Consider the following 16,697-nt stretch of genomic DNA (forward strand, 5'->3'; position numbering starts at 1 on the left):
ATGGACATGCATAATGCTATGCATTATGGGAAAAGTCACTACCCAGACTGTTCTTGACCCTTTCCATAATGCATTGCATTATACTTGTCTATAATTATGTGCTTTACATTATGGGATACTAAAGCAAGTGATGTGAAGTCATTAGCTTCTTTTATACGTGTTGCCCCAGTCCTGAAAATACTTCAGGCACAAACTTTGGTAAAGGATTAAACCGAGTATATAATTTCTTGGTATCTTTAATTTATAGTATAACCAAGTGGAAAAACTTCCAACAATTTCTTTCTTTCAGTCCATATCCATAAGTCCTTGTTCCAATAATGATTAATCTCTTGTGGCTATTGAGATAATGTGGCAATGCATGACATCTATATCCTTTTGCTCTTTCTGGCAGCATCCAGCTATATATTTTGTAATATTGGATTTTATCTCAAATAGATTCATATAGTGGCAAGCCTCTCTCAACTTTGTCTTTTCCTGATGAACTTCTTCTTTTACTGGTTACATTTCGTTTGCTGTTATTAGCAAAACTCTATCCCCAGTCCTATTCTTACTGAAAATATTCTAACGTTTACATTCTTTCCTCATAACAGTATCTTACTCTGTTAACCAATTCTCATTAATGTGTATAATTTTTGGCCAGATCAAGGTAACCAACACCAAAAACTCCTCACCCCTTGTTCTTAATCAGTATGCATGCATTACAGTATCTACTTGGCCCACAGATAACCTTGAATATAATAAATTTAGTTTAATCCTTTACCCAAGTTTAGGCAAACAAAGTTTGCACCTGAAGTAGTTCAGGACTGAGGCAACTCGTAGCAAAGGTGGACCAAGCTCTCATCACTCCTAGTCTCAGTATCTCCCATAACCCAAAGCACATCTCCTTGTGGACATGCATAATGCTGCTATGCATTAAGGGAAGGGCCACTGCCCAGACCGGTTTCGACCTTTATTGAGGTCTCGTCAGCAGGAGGCAGACCCAGACGTGGTGATACTAAGGCAAAAGCAATAGAGAGGTCATATTGACTTATACAAGTTGCCAAAAGGTGTACCACCTTATTATTAATTTACTCTGGATTTAGAGAAAGATGTTGGAAGTTTATTTTCCACTTGGTTAGACTATAATAAATTTAGTTTAATCCTTTACCCAAGTGTAGCAAACAAAGTTTGCGCCTGAAGTAGTTCAGGACTGAGGCAACTCGTAGCAAAGGTGGACCAAGCTCTCTTCACTCCTAGTCTGTCTGGTGATTGTGTGTATTATTAAGGATGAGGGAAGGTTTCCTACATCTTTCTCTAAATCCAGAATAAATTAATAATAAGGTGGTACACCTTTTGGCAATGCATATAAGTAAATATGACCTCTCCATTGCTTCTGCCTTAGAATCACCACTTCTGGGTCTGCCTCCCACTGACGAGACCTCAATAAAGGTCAAAACTGGTCTGGATAGTGGCCCTTCCCTTAATGCATAGCATCATACATGTCTGTAAGGAGATGTGCTTTGCATTATGGGAGATACTGAGACTAGGAGTGATGAGAGCTTGGTCCACCTTTGCTACGAGTTGCCTCAGTCCTGAACTACTTCAGGCGCAAACTTTGTTTGCCTGCACTTCGATAAAGGATTAAACTAAATTTATTATAGTCTAACCAAGTGGAAAATAAACTTCCGATATCCTTGAATCTTAAGTGGTTGTAGCATTGATTTGTGACCTGATAAACTACATTCAACATTCTATGATCATTCTCAATCTTTCTCAACTCAAAGAGTTAGTTCTGCACACATGCTAACCTGCATCCTCTCTGATACCTTTAGATTTGATCTTGCACTCCATTCTCTTGCTGAACAATACTTCTTCAGATGCCTAACTCTAGATCTATTCAAGTGCATTCATCCATTAGGCATACACAAGTCTTGTCAATGAAATTCACTTGATACACTATGAACTCTACACCATTTCTTCTATACAACCCATGCATCGACTCATTTGCAATCATGGTGCCTTCTTCAATTCACTCCTGTCATACCTTTGGTAAGGAACTTACATATTTTACTCTTTTTCCAGTAACTCTTTCATGTCCTCTCACTTTCTGTGCTAATCATCCTTTTTAAAAGGTGAATAGCACAGAAATGATTTGTCATTTGTTTTGCTCAAAATCATTAACTCTTTTACTTTCCTGTATTTGGACATACACCTCTAATCACTGAATGGCCTACAATATTGTCTCTTTAGACTGCTTTTGTTGCTCATTAATACTCTTTACTTGTTCCTCTCATCCTTTTTTTTTATTGTTCTCTGCCATGCTGCTTTTCATACTATTCTGCAAATGCTCTAATACCCTTCCCTGTAAAGATTCCATGTAACTGTGCTGTTTTTCTCATTAAAGCCAGCTTGCTGTTCTCATTTTTATTTTCTGTTACTTTTGTATTATCTTTTTGCTCACTTTTTTAATCCATACCTCATCCAGCTACACTTATTTCTATATTTCTCTCTTCAGCTCTCTCAACTAATACTAATAAATAAAAAATTGAACTTGACTACTTTGAAATTCCAAATTTTGAAATCTTTCAAATCGTAGCATTTCTGTTATGTATATACTAGTTAACTGCAGTTAATTAGTATATGCAGTTAGCTTTAAGTATACAAGTAAGGGATATTAGACCGCTTTGCTGTAATTTGTCAACTAAAAAGTTATTGATATAAATACGTTTAGTAAATAATTGCTTATGTTCATTTTGATATCATTATACTTAGTTCCTTTAGTATTGATAATGAAATATTTCTCAATCTGAAACACCAAAATGGATGACTTTTCATTATATTCTTATAAGTAGCCACATGCTCTCTCCGTAATCATTTAGAAATATTGGAGATTCATAGATCGTGTTTAAGGAACAGTGGACTTGGAAAACTGTGGCAGAAAAAAAATAGATATTGACTTTTTTTTTTACTTATTAATAATCAACAGACTTCATGAATTTAAATACCTTAGCTTGTAAACTAGATCTTTCTGAAGCAATTGATGTTTATAGTGACTGGATTGATGCCTGTGAAAGTGCCAATCAGTGAAGTATGTCATTGCCATTCACTTGTAAAGAACCAGAATATCATTCCATCTTCAATTTTTGCCATTTTCCCCCCCTGCATATTCATCTTTATCAAGAACTTTTTGTTTATTTGTACATATTAGAAAACAATGTATTGTCTCACAATTAAGAAAATTTCTTAATTGTCAGTGATTACGAAAACCTAAATTCATAAAATCAATAAAATTGTGACTTTCTAGTAAGTGATGTTTAATCTTCATAAACATTCTCTATAAACATGTTCAATGTCCTTTGCATTAGATATTTAGTGTTTTTAAGAATGAACTTATTGTATTCCATAGGTAAAGGCCTCTGGAAAAGTTGGAACAACTTTGTCAGAGGGTTGAGATACACTCAAAAATACAAAGAATGTTATCCAGGACAGTTTAAAGTCTAGTTTAATATAACATAATAATATAAATATATATACTTTATATCTGATCAAAGGTTATCTTAGTATAAGTAGACGATAATTGAAAAAAAAAAAAAAATTTGCCACAATTTGTCCTTAATGTTTGGTATAATGCAGAACAGTGTTTTGAGATTTGTTACTTTTGCTTCCTTTTTTGCTTCATGAGTAAGAACCTACAATCTTGAAGATGCTGAGTTAATTGGAGATATTGCTTTTTCTTTATACACAAAAGGCAAATTCTCATTTTTCAATGTATATTTTGGATTTTATTGTTATTCAGTTGCCATCATAGTCCAAGTACCATATTGCAGGAAGTCCTAGTCCTTCTTCTTCTTCTTTGAGTGCCATCTCCTATCGGAGGTCGGCGACCACCTTGGCAAATTTTGAGCGATTCTCAGCTATTCTGAGCAGTCTCTCAGAGTTCATACCAGTCCACTGTCTGATATCTGCCAGCCAAGATTTTCTTCATCTTCCTTGTCCTCTTCTTCCATTTATCTTCCCTTTTATAATCAATTGAAGTATCTTATATTTTTCATTACGAAGTAGGTGACCAAGATATGCAGTTTTCCTTCTTTTTATGGTATCTAAAAGTTCACGTGATTTCTCCATTTGTTCCAGTACTTCCTGATTGGAAGTTTTTGCTGTCCATGGGATTTTTAACATTCGTCTGTATAACCACATCTCAAAGGCTTCTAGTCTTTTATTGATTTGTCTTCAAGGTCCAAGTTTCTGCACTGTACAGCAGTACAGACTATACATAGCATTTAACCATGCGTACTCTAAGCTCTAAGTTTAAACTGCAGTTACACAGTGTTGATTTCATCAAGAGAAAAATTTTTCTTGCCATTTCAATTCTAACTTTTATTTCCATTTCTGGATTGCAATCTTCATTTAACCAGCATCCGAGATATTTAAACTTTGCAACTCTTTCTATTTGTTTCCTATTTAAAGAAAGTGCTAAATTAAGAATTGGTTTCTTACTTATGACCATGAATTTAGTTTTGGTGATATTTATTTTTAATCCCATTTTTTCACTCTGCATTTATTAGTTCCAAAAGATTTTGAAGATTTTGAAGTCCTTCTTCATAAAATTATATAAAGTTTTCAGACAAATCATTTCACTCATTTACCACTTGCTAAGCAAAAAAAGTGAAATATGCATAAAACAGAGAAATAAATATGCATAACAAATTCTACAAGATGATTTGCTGCTCCATCAACTAACACGTGTTCCTGCCATGTCTAAATGAATCACTTGGCCATCATTATTAGTTCATTGGATTAGCTCCTCCTTATAGTTATTTACTGAACTACCAAATGTATACAGTACCTGTTTATTATTGGTTAATTATTTATACTTTGCAAACAAATCTCATTCTCTCTTGTGTTTTTTTTTTAATTATGTCATCATAAATTCATTTATGTATGTCTAGAATTTATAGGATCACATGCTATTTGCTCCACTCAGCAATTTATAGGACACATATCACAAATGTTAATTATTAATGACGGTTCACATATTTACACCTTTTAATAATTCAAATATACCGACCAAATATTGCATTCTCCTTCATTACTGCTTTCTAATATATCCTAAAACATGTCCCACCCCTCTATTTTTAACACATGAACATGTAAAAATCTTTTGTAATTTTAGTAAGATGAAGCAGCCATATCTATTTAGATTCAGAGATTGTTGTAGAGCCCTCTGGCAGATTACAGAAACAATCTCTATTTCTGTTTAATAGGGAATTCCCCTTTCCCACCCATTGAATCCAGTGATCTGTATTGTTCACATGGTCTGCAACCCCAGAACAGATCTAGTGTAGATAATTGACCTATTTTCTATGTTCATGCAGTTATATATTAGCTGTTCTTCCTCTTTGACCAAATTGTCACCTTTTGCAATTGCAGGTGATGTGCATGGTCCATCTTTAGACTTCTTTTCTTTTATGTGCAATATGACTTTTTTTTTCTTCCTAATCTCAGTTTCTCCCATTCTGAACGTATAAGTTTTTATTCAGGAATAATAAATTTTATACACACGTTAAGCACCTCAAAATTTAAGTCTTTTGGTAAAGAAATAAACCAGCAAAACTGTCAGTAAGGTGTGGATGAAAATAGAAATTATTTCCTCTTGACTGGAAATGGGAGGATTATACCAATTTCTGAGGTGGTTGATTATACAAGATTATCTGATTCATTCAGATAATTTAAGGCTTCTTAATTAAGTGGTACAATATGTATGTTATGTTCCTATTATTATTAGTTTTTGAATAACCTTTCAATCTTAATTTAAAAAAAAACTTTTCCCTATGATCATAAGTTACATTTATATCTTGTTCAAGAATCATGAAAAATGTATTTATTTACAACATTACAAATACTAAAATGTCTATGCCTAACTCAATCACTTTAAATATACAAATTGAATAGTTATTCCAAAATTATTTGTATAAAATGGTAAAGATTTAAGATATAACAAAAAAAATTACTAGAATCTTAGCTGGAAAAATCAATGCCTTAGTAACAAATTCTCGTCTAACTCCATTGTTCCAAATCAGTATTTATTCCTCTGTTAATATAGCCTATTAAAAATAATAAATAAACATAGCCAGAAATATAATACAATAAAATAGTACTTTCCTTCTATATGAGAGGTTACATACATAATACATACATACTGGAAAAGCTCACTAGCAGAATGCAAAATGAAAATACAGTAAAACTTGTCCAAGGCAGAAACTTGCTCAATGTGAACAAATTATATAGTCCCGGCCAGAAGAATAGGCATTATAGTGTTATTTATTTTGTATAATGCAGAATCTGCCCAACGTGGAAACGGAAAGCAATATTTGAAGAATTTATTAAAAATTACTTGTATAAAGTGGAAAGCGTTTTAAAAATACACCTATATTTATTAGATTTTGGCACTTGTGTTGCTTTTACTGTTTTGTTTGAAAATTAATGTTGGTCAGTTTCCAGTAAGTCCAAACATTTCAGTAACCCGAATTTCAACAAACCGATCAGTTCATTTTTTGCATCATGGCTAAATTGTACATGGTGTTGTCGCTAAACGAAAAAGTCAAAGTCATTGAAGCTAAAGAAAAGGATAAACTCTTGGTGTGGGAAATAATGATGCGGTTTAAGTGTGACAAAATGCAAGTATATATACAACACACTTAAACAAAAGGATAAAATAATGAATGAGTGGCTGCAAGGAAATGGTCGAATGAAGAGGAAGGCAAAGGTAACTTGGCAACGAGGAAATCAATGAGGTAGTGTGGGAGTGGTTCACGAATGCAAGATCAAAAAATATTCACATATCCGGTCCAATGGTCCAAAATGGAGCTCTCGCAGTAGCCAAATCTCTTGGGAATGATCAGTTTAAGGTGTCTACAGGATGGTTGGATAGTTTTAAGAAGAGGCACAATATTGTGTGGAACGAAGTCTGTGGGGAATCGAAAGATGTGGATGAAAGTGTAGTGAGTGAGTGGAAACCAAAACTGCTAGAATTGATTTCACCATATGAACCTAAAAACATTTACAATGCGGACAAAACAGGATTTTTTTTGGACATTAACAACAAAATCTCTCACGGTTAAGGGAGAAAAGTGTACCGGAGGCAAAATATCCAAAGAAAGACAGTGTTATTGTGTGGGAATATGGTGGGAGAAATGGAAAATCCTCTTGTGATTGGAAAAGCAGCAAAATAAGATGTTTCTAGAACCTGAAAATTAACAATTTACCAGTGATTTGGAGAAACAATAATAAAGCTTGGATGACTGCAGCTGCAATGGAAGAGTGGTTAAACATGTTTAATGCAAAAATGAAGAAGGAAAATAGAAATGTCATCTTTTTTCTTGACAATGCCACCTGCCACTCAAAGGTAACACTTTCAAATGTGAAAATCGCCAGGTTCCCAGAAAACGCAACAAGTGTATTACAGCCCATGGATATGGGTGTTATTTACACATTCAAATCACACTACAGACAATTTCTAAAGCAATCTTTGATTTTGAATGTAGAAAAAGCCGATAGCTCTTATGCATTAGCAAGATCTGTATCGGTTCTGGATGCTGTGAATTGGATCAGGTTGGCAGTGAAGAAAATTAAAGCAGAAACATTAAAAAAAGTGTTTTGCTAAAGCTGGGTTTGAGGAAAGTAATGTGGCAGATAATTTGGAGGAGGCGAGTGAAAACATTGCTGCAATATTCAATCTCTGCCGAGGAAAAGAACTTTCCTGTGATAGAGAAGTTTGTTCGGAGTGATGACCATCTAGCCACACATTAGCTTTGAATCTGCTACAGCTCTTCTAGCAGTAAGAAATACACAAAACAAAGATGTGGAGGAAGAGGGAGGAGGAGGAAAAGAAGCAGCTGGAGAACAGGATTTTCAACAAAAATTCGTACACATGAAGGCCTTTGATTGCATCAGTGAAGTAATGCAGTTTGCAATTGATTCAAACTCTTCCAGCCTTCTTGAGCTATTGTATACAGCTGAGGACTGCATTCAAAAAGACATGATCACAAAAAAGTGGAAACAAGTTTCTTTGTTGGATCTGTTGAAGAAATCTCAATGAGTTGTATATTGGAAACATGTAATAGAGCATTAATACTTTAATAATGTGTTATTATTACTATTATTTTAATAACATAGTCTACAAGTATCACCTACTGTCAAGAGCCAGTGCCACTGATTTTCACTCATAAACAGGCATATACCATGTAATATGATTTTAATGGATTTTAAATTTTTTTGCAGTTTTATATAATGCGGAAACTTGGCCAATGTGGAAAATATATTCAGTCCCTTGCGATTCTGCTTTGATTAAGTATTTCAAAACTAGGACTGCCTCTATTTTAAATTCTCAGTTATGGTTGTTGACAACATAAATCAAGAGTCATCTTTGGTTCATCCAATCTAGTGCTGCCATCTTGTGTTGTTGACACTGAGCCTCGAAGATTGAAGTTTTTGATTAGAATCGATAGTCGGCCGGAAGTTACAGTAGTTACCGGAAGCGGAACGTCTATGTGAACAACCATATAAGCAGATGTTCTCTATGCAAGTACAGTAGCACTTTTACAGTGTGGGTGAGTGAGGTTAACATGTTTCATGGAAGTTTCACCAGTTTTACACGATGAATAGTAAAATAACACAATTTTTCTCTTCCACTCCCACAACTAAAAAGTTAAAGCTTGAGAACAGTAAGTGTAGTGATAGTGATGGGGCAAAAACAGACCCAATGGACAGTGATACAAAAACTGGAGGGATAAAACACGTGGCTGCTCTTGGTTACTACAACGATGAGTAAAGACGCACAAGAAAATCTGCACGACTGTTGGACTCTAGACCAAAAAGCTGATTTTTGCAACAAAAATGAATGACTGTTGGTGGAGAATAAAAACATTGGCTGTAAAATATGTAAGGAAGTTGCAAGTTTGGGAGTAGAAAGGAATAAGCAAGGTATGAATATTTCAAAAAATATTCAAATTTCTCATTATGTATGGTAGGAATAAAAAAGAGCAAAAATGACTTCGCCACGTAAAAAAATTCACGATCATAAGAACAGTTCAGCTCACATTGCTGCCGCTAAAATTGTAGAATCTGCAAAAGAACGAAAACTGGAGGTAGCTTATTCAAAAGCATTTGAACATGAGAAAGAAGTCATGTTCAAATGTAGAATCTTCAGAACAGCATATAAAGTTGCAAAGAAAACCCAGGCTTTCAATGACTTTGAATCAGATATTGGCCTCCAAGAATTGAATGGCAGTGACATGGGTCAAATTCTCCATTCTAAAAATGCTTGTATGAATATAACAAATCATATTGGAACTGAAATGAAAAAAAAAAATCCTTTTTAAAAAAAATAATAGTCAAACTGTGAGATTTCCCTTTTGATTGACGAAAGCACCACTATTAGCCAGCAGTTGTCATCATTAATAATATATGTACACACAATGCTACCTGATATGGAGCAACACACAAATATTTTTATTGACATTGTAGAGTTAGAAAATGTATCCGCACAAGGTATTTTCCATCGCTTGATGAATACCCTTAATGAATTGGGGTTTCGTGGTGATTATTTGAAGAAAAATCTTGTTGCCATTGCCTGTGATGTTGAGTAAAGGAATGTTATCCTCACATTTTGGTTTGGCATTGTGCCAACCATAGACTCGAGCTCTCTGTTGGTGATGATGTAAAAAAAAAAGTTTTCCCACTTCAAGTCATTTCTTGACAAACTTTACTGTCTCTATCACCAGTCACCCAAAAATGTCAGAGAACTAGGCAAAGTAGCTGAAGATCTTGACAAGGAAATCTTCAAAATTGGAAGAATTTTAAGTACTCGTTGGGTGGCTTCTAGTTTTAGAAGTGTTTCCGCAGTGTGGAAAGATTATGAACCACTTGTGGCTCATTTTACAGCAGCAAAAGAAGATGAAAACACGGAAGGAAGTCTGAACGAGTAATATATGAAGGCCTTTTGAAGAAAATAACAAGTGTTGATTTTGTTTTGGATCTTGGATTGATGTATGATGCTCCCCAAGAATTGTCAGAGCTTAGTGTTGAACTGCAAGCAAGGGATGTTACATTCTACAAAGCTCATAGCAGTACATCAAGGCAGATTCGGTTGTTTGAAGACAGGAAAGTCAATGGCAGGCCTTTTTATCGTGAAGCTGTACAAGCAGTTGAAAATCTGAACTTTAAAGGAGTGACTTTGGAGAAGAGGGTAACCAGCTGATCAACAAATGTGAATCGTTCTCTTGATCAAAATTTTATGACTTATTGAAACAACGAATGGAAAATCACTTTCTATCTGCAGAAGGGATTCAAATTCCAGAATGAACAAAAGTGTCGTGTCCAGAATGTTGGCCAGATGGTGCTGAAAGGAATGTTACTTTCGGTGAGACTGAAGTGGAGAGTTTGTGTAAGAGGCTAAGAATTCCAGAATGACAGGTTGTTAGAGCTTTTCCTGAAGTCCTGACAGAGAAGAAAATGCCTGCTGCACTATTAGTTAATAAACACTCAACAGCATCCCCATTTCTACTGCTGAATGTGAGCATGGCTTTTCCCAGATGAACCTGATTATCACACCAACAAGAGCTTCTCTACAAATGAAGACCGTGAGTACATTGATGTTCATCAAGCTGGTTGGGCCTCCTGTGCCTGTTTTCAACCCTTACCATACGTCAATTCCTGGTTCCTGAAAGGCAGACATCTAGCAACACACATGAAGAGTAAGGAACGAACTCTTGAAGATGGCAACACCAGTGTGACGAGCCTAATTTGGAAGCTATTGTGAAAATTAAGGTATTTTTTAAACTTTTTCACCTTTGCTTTAATGTTTAATGTTTTATTTCCATTTGATATATATAATATCCATTTGTCAAAAGTAAAAGAAAGAGAGCTTCAAAGGCCTGATATGTTTCGATTTTCTTGTGTTATGAGATGAGATGAGATGGTAGAATTCCGGTAAACTTATATTTAGAAAAAAAGTCCTGATTAGGAATAATCTACTTGACTACCTCAGCTTGTGACTATATTAGATGCTTTCATTTATTCAATGGCATCAGATATTCTCAACCAGTATAGAATGAAAGAATTAACTGATAGCAATGTCTTCAGAGAAGTCAATCTTCATTAAACCTCATACCTTGTCCAGTTTTCATGACAATTATAAGCTTTGATGCACTTTTTTTTCTTTCTTCTTTTAAATGAGAAAAAGTTATTCAATAAAATGTCAAAGCACTGTACATGAAAATGGTCTTATAATTCTTTTGGTTGCTAACAATACTTTTATATTTAATGCAGTCATTGGCATTACCTCCTAAGCAAATATATATGCAAAGCCATGCACCAATATATTGATGTTTCTTTATATACTAACATTTCATTTGAAAAATTTATATTACCAGTGAATAATAAATTAACATAGCAAAATTTTTGAAAGTTTTTTAACACACAGCTGTTTTCACTCATTAATATACAGTAGGTATTTGATAATTTATTCTGCCCACCTTTTTTTTAATGGAGCAAAATTAATAAGAAAAAATCATATGCACATTTTAGCAATAAAAGTAAAAGAAAGAATGAGTGAAAAAATACCACTGCTGAATATAGATAGCAAGCATTTTGTTAAAAGCTACCACTTGATGTATGCTACATTGAGCTCACCACTACCTCTTTACTCGAGGAAGAAACTCAAGTGTATGAGTAGACGATACAGTTAGCAAACAAATTAATCCAAACACTCGCATTTTAAAGAAAAATTTTAATTTCGCAAGAAAATAAGTACAATAATTAAACTTCAGCTTTACCTAATAATTTGTATGTTCTCCTGATAAGTTGATAAATTTGCTTAGACATGGACTCTACCAACATAGAACACATTTTTCTTATTTCTGCATCTCGAAACCATGATACTTTTATAATGGATTGTATTAAGTTATCCTATGTATCACAATTTAATTTTTCAAGTCTCTCTTTCACTATAACCCACAAATTTTCTATTGGATTACTGTCAGGAGAGTTAACTGGCCACTGAAGTAAGTGGATGTTGTGATTTTTGAGGAACTCATTTACATTTTTTGAAGTGTGCATGGAGCGAGATTCTGTTGTGTTTCAATAAGGAAATACTGTGAATAGGCATATTTAAATAAATTATAATACTTGAATTAACTCGCATAAAATATTATTTATTGTTATTACTACAACAAGAATTTCCTTCAGACACATTGTTAAAATATTTGATTTTGTAATACATTCAGGTTATTGTTCCTTTAAAAACAAGTTATATCAACAAATCAAAGGAACAGCAATGGACTATTTCTCCTGCTATCACCAACTTCTTTATGGAGCACTTTGTATAATATATTTTTGACAACATTTTACCTAGACCTACTCATTGGTTCAGTTATGTAGATGACATCTTTGCTATCTGAAATGGCTCTTCTTATGAATTACAATAGTTTCTCTCTAAATTAAATGCACTTCATTCAAGGATCCAATTCACCCTAGAGGAAGAGGTAAATAAGCAATTAGCCTTTTTAGATCTTTTAATTCTTCGCCAACCAGATGGTAACCTACGTTTCTCAGTTTTTAGGAAGAAGACTCATAGAGGCCATTATATCCATGCTGAATCTCATCACCATCCCATTAAAAAGGCTGGAACTATTAAAACACTGGTTCATTGGGCCCACTCCTTATCTTCTTCAGATGAGCTATTACAGAAAGAATTGCAACATTATTATTTCCACTTTTTTATCTGATGGCTATAAGAATTATTTCATCAAAAGAGCTTTGAGCAGTTATGATTGGTAATTAGTTTACGGAATTAACAACGCATATAAAGTATATTAATTAAAGGTAACTTTAATGAATAACTTCTATATTTCGGCAACATCATATTGCCATCTTCAGGAACATAAAGATATGGTATGTGCACGCAGGCATTAACACAAAGCAAATGAGGAAGAAAGCAAGAAACTAATATTGTTCCTAAAGTCCTAATGGTGCCCTCTGGTGGGCTAATTTGGTAGTCTTGGCAGTTGGGCTGAAGTTCTCATAATGTAAGTCTCCCAAATTTGGGGTAGTTTCATGCACCCAAATTTGTTGAGGTTAGGAACGTTTTTTAGAGCTGCTGAAGATTCTTTGAATAATCTTTCGTATTTAAACTTGCTGCGATGAATTATTTTTGTTTTCTTCCAACGAATTTTATGGTGGGTATCTAAGGCATGGTCTGCCAGCCTAGAGCGGCTGTACTGGTGAGCAGTTATGGTATCTCTACCTCTTCAAATAGAGAAGAAATAACTCGTATTCTTCCCTTATTGTGCAAGGCATTAGTGAATGCATAGCAAAAGTTTTAAAACCACTAAATATTTCTGTTGCCTTTCACCCCATCAGAAAAATCTCCACCGTTCTCACTTCTCCAAAGTACAAGCTTTTACATCTCAATTATCCAGGTGTCTACCAGATTCCTTGCTCTTGTGGGTTATCTTATTTCAGACAAACAGGAAGATCTGCTTTTATTTGTCTAGAACATAGGTTCCCAAAGTGGATGGTACCGCCCCCAGTGGGTGCTAAAGCCTTCTAGGGGGGGGGGGGGCTATAGTAGGATCAGAAGCATTTGGGGGGGTGTTCAGGTGGTCTAGGGGTTGGTGGCTCTTTATAGAAGAAATTAATAATATATATTTAAAAATGAATTATTTTCGTGATTTTGCGATTAGATAATCATATAAAATTTAAATATTGCATTTTAATTCATCTTATGCCTGTCTTACATGATCAATTTTTTTTATCAATTTTCTATTTCAATTATTTAATCATTTGAAAATTTACCATGTCAGATAGAAATAGATGTCAATTTTCTATGTCAATGAGAAAATAGAGCATGTATATATGTGTGTATAATAGGTTATGGTAGTAGCAAATATATTCAAATTATACATATTTTTATAATAGAAATACAATGTTATTAATACAGACCAGTTTAAAATAAAACTTATACTAAAACCTACCAGTTTCACCAGCAAACTGTCTGGCTTTTTCAAGGCATTTATGGAGACATGAAAACTAGTAAATGCAAATTGAAAGGAACATAAAAAACGTTGTAAACCAACTAGTAGCTAAGATTACACGTTCGCGTGACAGAGAGGACTTATTGTTCTTATTCATTATCACACATGCGTGTTTGTTGTAAGCGTGTAATGTGATTACTGGCTAGCTGTAGTTCAGATTGATTGAGAGAGAGAGAGGATCAGGTTTTTCCACGAACTGTTTAGAATTACACCCTGATTTCTGTTGAGGTTTCCGCCAGTTATTGACACTATTGTGGCTTCCTTAAATAAACGATGCCTGTAGTCGTCATCGAGATATGGCATGGAGCTGTTTTGCCAATCTATCGTGTGGTTAGACGTACAGAAATGATGTGCTAAGCCGGAAGAGATGCTTCTGTTGTGGTTTACATCACCAACATGTTCTTTTTGTCTAATTTCTAAACTTCGTGAAGTTTGTCCGATGTAGGCAAGACCACAGGAACAGGGAATGTAACATACTCCTGGATATTTGTAGAACGGCACTTTATCTTTTGGGGATCCTAAAACTTGTCTGATGTTGGTGGTTGGGTTGAAGACCACTCTGATGTTGTGGGCTCTTAGTATTGCTATTTGATAAGAAATTGACTTGATGAAAGGTATCACTACAGTAGAAATGTGCTGACAGTGGGATTCTTCTTGTCTGGGGTTGTCATTGTATAGATATTTTTTGATGATGTTTTGAGGATATCCATTTTGTGATAATGTGTTGGCTATTAGTGAGAGTTCAGTCTGTGTATCCTCCTCTTCTGATATAAACTTTTTGGCTCTATGTTTCAACATGTGGATAATGCTCAGTTTGTGTGTCTTGTGATGGTTTGAAGTATAATGAAGACATCTTCCAGTATCTGCAGGCTTTCTGTAAATGGATAATTTGACACTGTTTGGTTGTTTTTTTATCAAGATATCTAAAAAATGCAGTTTGTTGTTGTTTTCCACTTCCAGAGTGAATTTTATCTTGCTATGTATTGAGTTGATTTTATCCACAAACGATTTTAGGTTATCTAAGCTGTCTTGCTATATGATGAAGATATCGTCAACATATCTCCACCATGTAGATGGTCTCGGAGAGATTGCAGAGAGAATTTCTTTTTCAAGTTTTTCCATGAAAAGGTCTGCACAAGATGGTGATAGTAGGCTTCCCATTGCTAGGCCTTCTAATTGTTGGTATATGATGTTGTTAACCTTGAAGAAATTAGATTGAAGGCAGTGTCTAAACATCTGTGTGATGTCTAGAGGAAAGAGATCTTGGATGATGTTTATTACCTCTTCTACTGGTAAATTGGTGAAAAGGGATACAGCATCTAAACTGGCTAGCATGTCTGTTGGTGCCTATTCTTGATATAAAGTGGTCTTCAAACCAATGGCCAACATCAGGCAAGTTTTAGGATCTCCTCATCTCCTCCCCATTTAGGAGCTCCTCATCTGAGCTACGTTCAAAACATCAAGATCTCATTCTGATATCACACCTCTAGAATAGGTGAAGTTTTATGAGCTCTACTGTAATTGTTATTCCTGCCAGTGATAGTGCTCCCACTATTTTTTCCGTGTTGCTAACCCAACATTTTGACAAGAGTAATACCAGGACATAGTTTAAATGTTTTTGGGATCCTGCCAGTCCTAAACCCTTTTTTTTTTAAATACAGAACGGAGGCATTTTCCCTATTAGCTTTTCACATGTTGCATGAATGATAGAAACACTGGTACATTTATATTGGTGTCAGATAGCTTTTGTTTATCTGTTATCAAATGATGATTGACGATTTCTGTATTTGAGTAGGGGCTTGTGAGGGGTCCCTAGAAATTTAGAGAATGAAGGATTCATGTTTAAGGGACTTTTTGTTCAGTGCCAGAGCTTCTCACCTACCACAGAGCCTTAGTGGAAACCCACTATCTGGCAAACAATATATTGCTTGGAAGTGGAATGCTGGGATTACACCAGATGCCATACCAGCTGTGCAGCAAGCTTTGGGCCCCATCCGTGCACCGTGAGATAGGCGGTTTAATGCAATATTGTTGACCTGGTCTTACCAAAGTAGGCACAGATTCACATGCTAGATGAAATAATGCTATAAAGGTACTAATAGGTTAGCTATTGTTTTCTTATAAAAAAAAAAAAAAATGGGTGCCAAAATTCAGTTATAAAACATGCGATTGATGACCATGTTATTACGAGTTTTATGATTGCTAAAAAAAAAAACAACATTAACCAATGCAACTGAAAAACAGAAAAGAAATGGACTGGTAGGAACAAACGATTTATACAGTAAGAATATGAACGGATTGCTGGAAGAAGCAAGAGATGAGCGAGAAAGTTGAAAATTACAAGTATATTATCGCAGCATGACAGCACTGGATTAAGAAGAAGTGTAGTTTTGAAGGCAGACGATTCGATCCTTACTGCAAAGACTAGGAATAAGTATTTAAAAAAAAAAAAACATGGAAGCTAATTTATGTCAGTACCAAAATATCAGGAACAAAGGGTTGGGTGTTTTGCTTGAATATCAAATACGTTTTGTTCTCCAAGTATTGGTATTAGTGAGACCTGGTTTTGAGGTAAATATATTAACTGGTATCGAGTGTAAAGGTGTGATAGGTGCCATTGGTGTG

The 16,697-nt window shown here is 34.7% G+C and overlaps 2 protein-coding genes across 2 annotated transcripts in view; one reads left to right on the forward strand and one right to left on the reverse strand.

Moving 5' to 3' along the window:
* The window catches only part of LOC150108588 (transcription elongation factor 1 homolog), a 41,330-nt gene extending 38,044 nt beyond the window's left edge, over window positions 1–3,286 (forward strand). The window contains exon 3 of the mRNA XM_090416035.1: window positions 3,002–3,286. Coding sequence (XP_090272161.1) covers window positions 3,002–3,066 — 65 coding nt within the window. The 3' untranslated portion in view covers window positions 3,067–3,286. The remainder of the gene's footprint in view (window positions 1–3,001) is intronic.
* A 9,153-nt stretch (window positions 3,287–12,439) lies between these two features.
* LOC150108589 (E3 ubiquitin-protein ligase rfwd3.S-like) overlaps window positions 12,440–16,697 on the reverse strand; it is a 279,570-nt gene continuing 275,312 nt past the window's right edge. The window contains exon 15 of the mRNA XM_090416037.1: window positions 12,440–12,716. The gene's annotated coding sequence lies outside the window, so the exon portion shown is untranslated. The remainder of the gene's footprint in view (window positions 12,717–16,697) is intronic.

This window comes from Typopeltis vanoorti, chromosome 3 (assembly GCF_054136105.1).
Source record: "Typopeltis vanoorti isolate ZY-2024b chromosome 3, IOZ_Tvanoo_1.0, whole genome shotgun sequence".
Classification (NCBI taxonomy): domain Eukaryota; kingdom Metazoa; phylum Arthropoda; class Arachnida; order Uropygi; family Thelyphonidae; genus Typopeltis; species Typopeltis vanoorti.